Source organism: Oncorhynchus clarkii, chromosome 10 (genome assembly GCF_045791955.1).
Source record: "Oncorhynchus clarkii lewisi isolate Uvic-CL-2024 chromosome 10, UVic_Ocla_1.0, whole genome shotgun sequence".
Classification (NCBI taxonomy): Eukaryota; Metazoa; Chordata; class Actinopteri; order Salmoniformes; family Salmonidae; genus Oncorhynchus; species Oncorhynchus clarkii.
The window spans coordinates 43,941,628-43,953,623 of NC_092156.1; the positions used below are offsets into that span (position 1 = coordinate 43,941,628).

The 11,996-nt window shown below is 43.8% G+C and overlaps 1 protein-coding gene across 1 annotated transcript; it reads right to left on the reverse strand.

Annotated features, from left to right (window-relative positions):
• Nucleotides 1–1,211: 1,211 nt before the first annotated feature.
• Nucleotides 1,212–11,201, reverse strand: LOC139418549 (cdc42 effector protein 2-like). The gene is made up of 2 exons (XM_071168101.1): nt 11,051–11,201; nt 1,212–6,438 (listed from the first exon to the last, which is right to left on the reverse strand). The coding sequence occupies exon 2, from the start codon at nt 6,133–6,135 to the stop codon at nt 5,368–5,370; it is 768 nt and encodes a 255-aa protein (XP_071024202.1). The 5' UTR covers nt 6,136–6,438; nt 11,051–11,201; the 3' UTR covers nt 1,212–5,367.
• Between the last annotated feature and the right edge of the window lie 795 nt (nt 11,202–11,996).

Here is an 11,996-nt window from a genome sequence, read left to right on the forward strand (position 1 = left end):
ATTGCATCTTTCATGTTAAAACCTTTCCTCTATTCATGACAACCTCATCCCGCTATACCACCCCAGCTGAGGTCCAAACTCAGGCCAGGGAGAAAGAGGCTGGCATGGGCACTCGGCAGGCCTTTCCATCATCCTTATCCCCTCAACACATCTGTGTATACCATGCTTCTAGACCTAGACACACAGCTGTTGTTCCTAGCCAATGAGGGACACGGTGAAAAACAACACTTGTTTGATTGCAAAACTTACCAGCGGTCTCCTTCGAATGCCACTGGTGTTTTTGTTTTGCAGTTACATAATTTATCCAGGCCAGTGGGGACACATTCCACTTATACTGTAGCGTGAGGTTTTGAGTATCATTAACTTAGAGAGGAATAGATTGTGCGGTTCAAGAATCAACACAAGTATATTCTGGAGGTCACATTGGAAATCTCCAGGCATGTCTTTGCTGGTGCACCAATCACTGTGTTTTTCGCTTTCTCTGTAGAGAAACAAAAGCGCTTGTGTAGAAGATCTGGATCGGTGCATATAGGGACATCCAGGCATTCCCAGAATGGCACAAAAGCATCAAACCCAACTCCTCTCATGGTTTTAATTTACAAAACTATTACAGTATAACGAAGGTCAAATAACATGTGACCCCTGCACTAAAATATTATTTTGTATTTTTTAAATGTAACCTTTATTTAACTTATTTACAATGACGGCCTACACCGGCCAAACCTGGACAACGCTGGGCCAACTGTGCATCGCCCTATGGAACTCCCAATCACGGCCGGTTGTGATACAGCCTGGAATCTAACCAGGCTGTCTGTAGTGATGTCTCAAGCACTGACATGCAGTGCCTTAGACCGCTGCGCCACTCGGGAGCCCAATATCTTTCCATCTCTGAAGTTCCTTGAAGACTCAAGCTCAAAAGGGCAGAAAATAATATCGAGATGAAAACAAATTTACAACAAGCTTTTTGAAAACACAGTTGAAACAGTTAACTTGTTTGCTGCAACTATTTGCTCTGATAAGAAATACACCATGAGAGAAAAGGTTACAAATAAATATCTTTGGTCTCTCCCTCTCCTCATCTGCACCGGCGGTTTCACCCCCGTCTCCTCGGAGAGCCTCCCCCTGCAGGGCCCGTCTCAGTGGTGTTCCCAGAGCTATTAAACTGGATGGGCCATGGCAAACACAACAGAAAAGACAAAACATGGACATCGTTTTTCTTCTAACCATAATATTGCATTTATTCAATTACAGCTTGTAATCAATTTTGTGACGCCAGTAAATAATTTGTCCCAGTACGTAAAATACGCCAATTGATAGCAGCATGATAAGTCATCATCAAACACATAATTATTGTGCAAAAATGGAAGATCAGCAAAGGTTATGATGTAAGAGACATCTACAAAACTTTGATAAGTTTGGTGCCTATAGTTCCCTGCGTGTAGCCTCATATCTGGTGATTCCGATATGTGTTTGGTTCTGTATGCTGCAATCCCTTTCTAAAACAACCAACAGCTACTTGGAGGTCAGGACAAGTAGATAGATACAATGTGAAACATGCCAAAATAACTTGAGTTCAATTATCGTAGGAGGCATAGCATATTTCACAGCTTAAAAAAAAAAAAAGGAAGACCAAAGTATGTTCACATAGTCGCATACTGTACACGACGACTTCAACTAGATTGTAAAAGCCAGTGAAGGTTATTAATGTCAACATTAGTCCATCAGTCTTTCACGATGCAGGAGAGGCTGGTGTACTGTACTGAGGAGTTGGCTGCATATCTGTCAGCAGAGCTCCAGAGTAAACAGACACAGTCTTACGTAACACCGTCCTGGCCTGGCCACAGTCAGCAGGACAGCTCCAGTATCTGGACCAGGCTCGGGCTACGGACAGACTGTGCTGCAGTACATCTTATCACATCCTCTCTCCCTCTGAGTTGAAGCATATGTCTACTAATACAGTCCTCTTCCCAAAATGTCAGCTATGGAGTCTTTTCCAGCTGATTTAGAAATCACATAAACCATGCACAGGGTGGATTTTATGGAATGAGAACATTATATGTTGATAGATATGGCCTGATCCAAAAGTAAACATAGAAATTAGAGCAGTTTAAAAGCTGTAATTCATGGAACAACGCTGGAACTATGCTGTTACAATGCTTGCCAACAGGTTTAGTTGTAAATGTCAACATTTTATTGTGCAGGAAAAGGTTTATAGTGCTTTAGTGAGTTTGTCAAAGTATCAAGAAATGTAATCTGAGACTATAATGATATTGTTAAGCGTTAGGCTCAAATGTAGTCTGTTTTCCTACAATATGGTATATCTTGGTATAATGTGTTAACGGGGAATCCAACGTTTTGTGCCATTGGTCCATCCTCAAGATAAACCTAACCATCATTGGTCCACCGTTATCAAAGAACCAATGTATGTTCTATATTATATTATCTATCATCCAGAATATTTTCTACAATGTTAAAGTGAATCCTTGCACCTCTGGGTGCAAGTAATCATGCATTTATTGTTGGGTTTGTGAAGAATCAAAAAATATATATATACAGTACCAATGAAAAGTTGACACACCTACTCATTCAAGGGTTTTCCTTTTATTTTTTATTATTTTCTACAATGTAGAATAATAGTGAAGAATTCAAAACTATGAAATAACACATATGTAGTAGGCAAAAAAAAAGTGTTAAAACAAATCAAAATATATTTTATATGAGATTCTTATAGCCACCCTTTGCCTTGATGACAGCTTTGCACACACTTGGCATTCTCTCAACCAGCTTCATCTGGAGTGCTTTTCCAACAGTCTTGAAGGAGTTCCCACATTTACGGAGCACTTGTTGGCTGCTTTTTCTTCACTCTGTGGTCCAACTCATCCCAAACCATCTTAATTGGGTTGAGGTCGGTGATTGTGGAAGCCAGGTCATCTGATGCAGAACTCCATCGCTCTCCTTGGTAAAATAGCCTTACACAGCCTGGAAGTGTGTTGGGTCATTGTCCTGTTGAAAAACAAACGATAGCCTCACTAAGCGCAAACCAGATGGGATGGCGTATTGCTGCAGAATGCTGTGGTAGCCATGCCGGTTAAGTGTGCCTAAATAAATCACAGACAGTGTCACCAGCAAAGCACCTCCACACCTCCTCCATGCTTCACGGTGGGAACCACACATGCGGAGATCATCCATTCACCTACTCTGCGTCTCACAAAGACACGACGGTTGGAACCAAAAATCTCACATTTAGACTCATCAGACCAAAGGACATAGCAAAGGACCAGTTCCACCGGTCTAATGTCCATTGCTCGTGTATCTTGACCCAAGCAAGTCTCTTCTTATTATTTGTGTCCTTCAGTAGTGGTTTCTTTGCAGCATTTCGAACATGAAGGCCTGATTCTTGCAGTCTCCTCTGAACAGTTGATGTTGAGATATGTCTGTTACTTGAATTTTATTTGGGCTGCAATCTGTGGCGGTCCTCATGAGAGCCAGTTTCACCATGGCGCTTGATGGTTTTTGCAATGGCACTTGAAGAGACTTTCTAAATTCTTTTAATCTTCCAGATTGACTGACCTTCCTGTCTTAAAGTAATGATGGACTGTTGTTTCTCTTTGCTTATTTGAGCTGTTCTTGCCATAATATGGACTTGGTCTTTTACCAAATATGGCTATCTTCTGTAAACCACCCCTACCGTGTCACAACACAACTGATTGGCTCAAACTCATTAAGGAAAGAAATTCCACAAATGAACTTAAGGCACACCTGTTAATTGAAATGCATTCCAGGTGACTACCTCATGAAGCTGGTAGAGAGAATGCCAAGAGTGTGCAAAGCTGTCAACAAGGCAACGGGTGGCTACTTTGAAGAATCTAAAATATATTTTTGGGTTACTACATGATTACATGTGCTATTTCATAGTTTTGATGTCTTCATTATTATTCTACCATGTATAAAATAGTCGAAATAAAGAAAAACCCTTGAATGAGTTGGTGTGTCCAAACTTTTGATTGGTACTTTATACTCCATGAAGCAAACGGTGATCTGGCAACTCTATCCTGTACTGTATTAGTTTGTAATTTCCACAAATTGCAGATTTAAAATGTATCAACCCCTACAAGAATGTCCATTAATGATGATCCACACAATAATTCACATTTCCTGTTGCTGCAGTATTATTTTCCTGCTGTAGCAATCTGGCTCAAATTAAAACCCTCTCCCTGTATCTTGTAACAAGAATTCCAAATAACATTGGTAAAAGTCTGATTCAGAACTTCACTGTGTTGGTACAGAGATGGTTTGAGCAACACAAGGACTTGGCTACAGCGGTGAGATAATCTCCAAACGTGCTCAACATCTCAATTACCAGAGCATGAGGGCCAGTTTAAGCAGCTCTCTGTAGATCTGCTGAAACGTCAAAAGATATCCAAAAAGCTCTCCAAAACTCATCGTCTCTCCTGATGCAAAGTTACAGCATTCACATTCTTGCATTAAAAATAACAAAAGCTGGAAAATGACACATCTGACTCAGGGATGTGACCTCCTCTACCACTCTGGATCTTTGTCCTTGCAGACATTTAAAACAAATATATATAACCTTTATTTAACTAGGCAAGTCCGTTAAGAACAAATTCTTATTTACAATGACGGCCTACCCCGGCCAAACCCGGACGACGCTGGGCCAATTGTGCGCCGCCCTATGGGACTCCCAATCACGGCCGGTTGTGATACAGCCTGGAATCGAACCAGGGTCTGTAGTGATGCCTCTTGCACTGAGATGCGCAGCGGTCTGAGGCACTGCAACTCGGCAGACACCCTCCCTGTTGTACAGTTCATCTTTCCATAAGCGTGTCTTTGATAATGTATATCCAACCATGAATAGAATGTCAGTTCCAGAACAGCTTTGTAAGCTGGATAAATCTGTGTGACACAGACACCAAACTGTGATCTCAGGAGCACGGACTCAGCACGGTTTTACAATACCATTTCACTCCCACTGACAAATATGATCCCAGTCAGATACATGCTGACCTCAGTTCCTGACCAGCAGTATATTCTTTCACCGGTTTCTTCATATCCTCTTTGGAGGAAGGGTAGAGGAGATTTAACAGTGTCAGCTTTTGGCTCATGGTCGCTTCATTTCGTACTTACTATATTAAGTAATTTGCATGGAAAAGTGTAGAAAGATATTCAATACCAATTAAAACACTAACAGCAACTGAAGTTAAGTTCCAGGAAAAAAAGCACTTCATTTGAGCGTCCTACTGTACAAATCCAGCCTTGTAATCCAGCAAGGCTTGGTTGAGGTCAGAACCTCCTCTTATACGCTAAGGAGGTCAGTAAGGAGGACAGAGGGCCGAGGGCTTCTCATGGTCAGGTGTAGAGCTCCTGCCGCCCTCCCTGCAGACAGGTTCCGTTGAGGCCACTGAGGCGCTGGCTATCCATAATCTGTAGCACGTCGTCCAGGATGGAGGGGCCCAGGTCCAGGTGCAGGGAGAGCAGGGAGCCTGCATGGGACAGGTAGGGGCGCTCCTGGTCCCCATCATCCAGATAAGGGTCCTGGATACACACATCTTCGCCTGATGACAACCTGGGGGAGGGCGGGCAGAACTGGGACATCTTGCTGGGAGCCAGTGAGGGAGAAGATGAGTCCAGGCCTGGGTGATGGGGCGTCAGGATCTCGTCATCCAGGTGCAGTCGAGGAGGCTTGGGTGGAGGGGGCGCGTTCTGAGGCGGATGGGGGCGGGCCGAGGAGGGTGCAGAGGTGACTGGTAGGGTGATGGCCTGCACCCCTTCGATGACGGGCAGCGAGAGGGCGTTCTTCAGCAGGGGGGAGCGCTCTGAGGAGGGTGTGTGTCCGCTGTCGCTGGCAGTACGGCTGAACTGGAAGGGCTCTGCGTACATGGAGGAGCGCTGAGACAGGTTGTGGCCCTGCTGCCCAGGGAGAAGGTGGAACTTCCCCTGCAGGAAGGACAGGTCCCCAAACAGGTCGTCCCCCCCCCCGCCGCTCCCGATATGAATGGTGTGGCGGAAGTCCCCCAGCGGAGGACTGATCATGTCAGAGGAAAGGATATCCCGCAGCTTCTCCTTCTTCCCCTTCCTGCTCCGCCGCTTCAGATAGATGGGCGCCTTGGTGGACATGTCGGGAGCCCTCCCTGGGCAGCAGAGGCTCAGCTCCTGCAACAACGTGAGGGGAGGTGGTGGGGAGAGGAGGCCGGGCAGAGCTGGCTGGCTGAGCTAAACTATTAACAGGTCAAATCAGGTCTGGTGATCAGGGAGGACTGCTACTTCTGCAGCCAGCTTTAAAATGATGAATAGTACCAAACAAAGCCTAGATCACTCTCTTGGAACAGAGATTCAGTGAGCAGGATGTAGGGTTGACACTTTGGCTGCGGAGGAGGTTTCTTGGTGAGGTAAAATGATTATGTCCACAGTTTTAATCAACTGCAGAAAGAAGCAGAAGAAAGCCATTAGAACAGAAAACTATTACAAAACCTGTGTTATAAAATGCATGCTTTTATAAACATGCAGGAATAATCCTCTGCCATGAGAGAACTTAATTTCATATGTTCTGAAACATAATCTATAGGGATTATGAACACTCAGGCGTTGATACAGGAGGGGAAAACCTCTAGCATGAAACAACATGTAAAACCCAGGGACCCCCTTAATCCTAATTTGACTAGCATCTCAGAAAACGTTATTTACGCTGACCAAACACACAGAGTTGAATGAGTTGAGATAAGATAAACCCATAGTTCCGTCGTATCATTTGAGGGCAGGACAGAAAATAATGACTCTGTCTATTGTTGTTGGCAACGCAGCGTGGGAATAAAGGCTTTTCTAGTTGACGAATCCTGGAATGAATTCATCCTGATCCACTGCGGAGGAGTGGTAGGGAGATGTGTGAGGGTGTGAATAAGGGAGGACATTTTTAGTAGCATGTCTAGAGGACGAGAGAGAGGTTAACCTGGTTTAAACCTATTTAGGGAGCTTTAGTGAAGCAGCTGTGTGTGTCAGGCTGGTGTCTGATGGAGGCAGATTAAAGTGCTGCTTCTCAGTGAGGGCCTTGGCCCCGAGGGCACAGGAGGTAGACAGGGCCAAGGCCAAGCAGAGCAGGAGAATGAGAGAGAGGGCATGACTTGCATGCCGCTGACATTAACTCAAGCTTCTTAGGTTCTAGTTATGAGACAGCTATACAGTAGCACCACTGCGTGCACAGGAGGAGCCTGAGCATCAGTCACTCACAGAGGATTTCCTTTAACGTTTGCTGTCAGCGACTGTGCATAGATCACTCTGCAACAAAAACAAAACAACGCCTCCCTTCTGCCAGCGTACGGAACACAATAGCTGACCTCAATGTGCATACAAAGTACACAATGGTAGAGTAATACCGAATTGAAGCCACAAAAGGCACCAGGGGGAACAATATAATGTCACATGACGTCAGGGTTGCAGAGCGAGAGGAGCTGGTCCAACCAACTTGATCGGGGCTCTGCTGAGCCTGAACAGAGTGCATTCTGGGTGGTGACAGATGCCTCTCACAATAGCACAGACACACATTGTTAACTCACACACACAGAGAGAGAGACAGAGAGAGAGAGACAGAGAGAAGAAGAAAGGAAGGCGAGAGGAGGGGAGAGAGAAAGAAAGAGAGGGTAGCAGTGCCAACTGAATGACTGGTCTGTGGAGATAATGACTGACAGAGAGAAAAAGAGGGAGAGAGCAGCGCCTCATCTCCTAGCTGCTCCATTTGGCCATAGTGAGGAAGCCACTCTCAGGGGCACCATTGTGGACCCAGACTGTGTACGTGAATACTATACAACGGTCTAAAGCACACGATCAATCTATTTAATTAAAATGAGAAGGGTAAACGAAGCACCAGGACGATTAGAATGCAATAATGTAGTAGGATACTATCTAATCACTTAAAAGGTTTGGACAAAACATTGTAATGAGATTCTAGCCTTGTCTTAGATCCTCTGTTGTGTTCGTATGGAACAGCTATACATTAGCCTACCAGACTAATGAAATGCCTTTGCCTCCATAAAATCCATTTGTCAGAGTTAACAGATCACCATTATGGGAGGTCAATAGTATTTAACCCTGGTCACAGCAGGTTATAATGACTTACACATACTGCATTTAAACTTAATGTACATTTAACATGCTCAAAACACATTCGCTCTTCCCCTTTCATATAGGCCTATTCACTCAAACAAACAGAGAGAGCGCTCTTGCACATTGTAAGCAGTTTCCAAGGCCTGTCTTTCCCCAGACTGAAGTGTTAAACATATTTTAAAGAATGCTTTGACTACATAACAAAGGGGCCAAGATCTTGGTAGACCCCTGAGTTTAAAGATAAAGGTCACATGATATTAATAAGATCATTTTGCTCCGGTTTTGCTGAACTGCAACCGTCTGGATGGGAAGGCTGGCCATTATAAACCCCAATCACAGATACAGCAACGGACACAGCTAAGGTCAAGGCTAAGAGACAGCTTCCCGGAGCCATTACTTCACACACACACACACACAATGGCCATCTGAGTTGTGCGAGACGCCACTTATCAAGTTGATAGGAGCCAAGGTTGTGGAGACAACCTTGTGACATGTCTTGGTTGTCTCCAAAAAAAGAAGCCAGAGGTGCTTTTTGTGGAGGGGGGGGGGTCATTGTAAAAAGTGTGTGTCAGAAGCTGGGTCATTGTACAACATGGGTGTCAAACTCATTCTACAGAGGGCCTAGTGACTGCCTGTTTCTCTTTTCAATTAAGACCTAGACAACCAGGTGAGGGGAGTTCCTTACTAATTGGTGACCTTAATTCAATCAAGTACAAGGCAGGAGCGAAAGTCCACAGACTCTCGATGCTCCGTGGAATGAGTTTGACACACGTTATACAATATGTTGACACACAAATCTTTGTTTCCTGCCATTTTATCATGCATTATATTTTCCTCAAGTTCAGTTCCAGTTGAGAAACGGAATAGTCTCTTTGACTTTCAAACTGGTTAAGAAATACACAGGAAAAATAAAAACACAGGAATTTGAAGGGTCTGTTTTGACAAGCCCCTTTCATATTGTCCAAAAGTGTAGCTTCTTGAATCTCAACTTGTTTCCTCGACACACAAGGTGTGAGCTTAATCCATAAAATTACCAGGCTATATCAGACAGTTTTTTTTAAACTGCCACAGCTGAGATTGCACAACACTTGGTGAAGCCCTTGAAAGGCTTGTTCATTTGTTAGATAATGCATGGAACATACTGTCACAACTTTTTTGGCCCAGGCTGCCATTGCGAGTTCACACAAAGAGCACTGTCAGAGGTCTCAGAAGGACATTGTTCACCCAGCACATACTGTTAACTGCAACCAAAGCGCTTTTTGGAACAATGCTCACTCACAGTGTCACCATTCAAACTGTTCTGTCACAGGAGGCCAGTGAAAGACAACAGGCCTCAACAGCCGAAGGGATAACTTCATTCTGCTTTTAAAATAATTTTACTCCTGCAGGGCGGGAGAATTGTGGCTTGAAAGAAGTCAGGTGTTATGTCTTGATCACACCGAAAGCATCCTCTGGATGTGTGCAACAAAAGTTCCACATTCACCTTCTGCTACCTTTTCTGTCAAGCCGTCTGTCTACACATACAATTTGATGCAGACGTTCGATGTATGCAACCCACAGAACGCACTGCAACGCAATGCTGCAAGGCAAACGCAGCGTTCCATTGGAAACGAATTTACTTCTGGTGTACCAAAACGCAAAACTACTGTCGGTGTGATGGAGGCGTTAGTGAAAAACATCTGCTTTCACGAGCCTTTCAAGGAAAGTGGAGCTGAAGGATTTTTGGATCGTAACATTTTTAGATTCCTTTCTCATGATACAAACAGAACCCTGCCGAAAATTATTTTAAAAATCCTCACATATTAAGGAGAAATTAGGGAATACTCCTCTCGCCCTCGAAAGTTGTGTGAAAGTGTGAGGTTTGGTAAACAATAGAGAAACAGAATTTGCATAAACATATACAACTAATTGATTTGAGGATCGTAGCACAATACCCAATATCCACCTCTGTCCCAGGAAGAGAGAGCAAAGGGAACAGGATCGAGATTCTCAATGTTTCATTCACCCAACACACTAATGATTTCCTATATTGTTAGAAATGTCCACTAATCTAGCTAGAATAGAGATATGCTGCAGTATGACAAAACACTCCCAAAAGGGATGACTAATGGGCTAACAGAAATGTGGAATCCTCATAATAAGATACGAGTCCCATTTGGTCAGATTCAACATTGTCAGTAAGACTGAAAGTAGGCCACTTAGTTTCTTAGAAAGTAGGCCACTTAGAAATTTAAATGCACGTTTGAGTCAGGAAAGTTTGCTCTCATGACCTCAACAAACCAATGTTGCTTAAAATTACATTTTAAAAAAGGTACTTCACCGGTTGTCCATGCAGTTGGTCCTCTTGGTGGTAGGAATATGAGACAATATATCCACAGGAAAGTATAATTACATACAATTTTAAAAGCACTCTTAGCGCATTTAGATTTCTATCACCTGAGGCAGAACCAAGTAAACATGTACACGAGCTAGGCAAGTATGCGTGCATGTATTACTCATCTTGTGCGCATGGTGTTGGTGATACAAATCGGAATGTACTACCAGTGCTTTGAAAAGTTGATGTAGCCTAGTTATACTTACTTACCTGCTGATATATTGCATCACATTCCTACCGCCAAAAAGGGCAAACCGCATTGACAACCGGTAAAATATATTGAAATATAATTGTATTCAACATTATGGCATGTAGAGGAAACTTATCTGATTCAAACGCTCATTTTTGCCCGACATAGAATCTATGCAATTCAACGTCTGGTTTCCAGGCAGGATGACATAACCGTCGCCCGACAGTCTTTCCGCAGTACCCCTCCTATTCACCTTCTTCTATGATAACTTGGGCTATCTTTTATTTAATTTCTACTGGATACATGTCGGTTTATCATAGGCGCTGTGCGCAACATTCAAGAAGGTAGAATAGATCCAAAGACCCGCTTACCTCCCAGTTTCCCGATATCCGTTATGATAGCCCTGACTTTCACCAAAAATATCTCTCATCTGCCCAGAGCAGGGGTCGGCTATTCAGGGTTGCGTAAAAAGCCGAAAAAGTCCCACTGCTTGGCGATGCGTAGGTGCCTGCATCACAAAACGTAACCACTTCACATCGCCTGTTCCATAGGCTGCTACAGCGACTATGTGCAGATATGGTAGAATCCGAGACATGCGCTACACCCCTTTTCGTTCTCGTCCTCATACCGGAAACTCCGGCACTGGATTTCGCGTATTACAATTTTGAGGTATAGCTAGCCCAAAGGCGGGCAGATGGCGATATTGATCTGGTATTGGTGGTTTCATTTTACCGTCCAAACACATTGTATGCAGCAAGCAATACACTCCTAACCCCTGTGGACCGGTTCGTACATAAACAACTCTCCATTCAGGCTGCAAGGCCTCGATTTCCCCATGAACTAAATTTAACAGCGAGAAGGCGGAAAAAAGCCGAAAAAACTGAAAAAGTGTACTTTCTGTATGAAACACAATTTCCCACCACCAATAACAGCTTATTCTACTAACTGTTGTTGTGCCATGCATGCAGCCAGGGTAAACAAGACTGCTGCAACCTGATTGACTGAAGGCTATACCCAACATCTGGGACTATAATTACTAGGCATTCGCTACTTTAGCATGGTGGTTTAAAACGGTGTTTCATTAAAAAAAAGTAGGCATATTTCCCCCGTTTTTTCCTGCCTTCTAACCATTAAATCTAGGTAAGGATTAAATGGATGCCTATGCAGCCTGAATGGAGAATGTTTTAGGTATGAACAGGTCCACGGGTTTAACGAGTGTATTGCCAGCTGCATACAATGCGTTTGGACGGTAAAATGGAAACTACTGAATATCGCTATCTGCTGCCCTTTGGCTTAAGGGATGGCGCAGGGCCCACC

What these genes read in the sequence shown, in the direction of transcription:
- LOC139418549 (XM_071168101.1), bottom strand. Translation starts at nt 6,135, where the DNA reads ATGTCCACCAAGGCGCCCATCTATCTGAAGCGGCGGAGCAGGAAGGGG.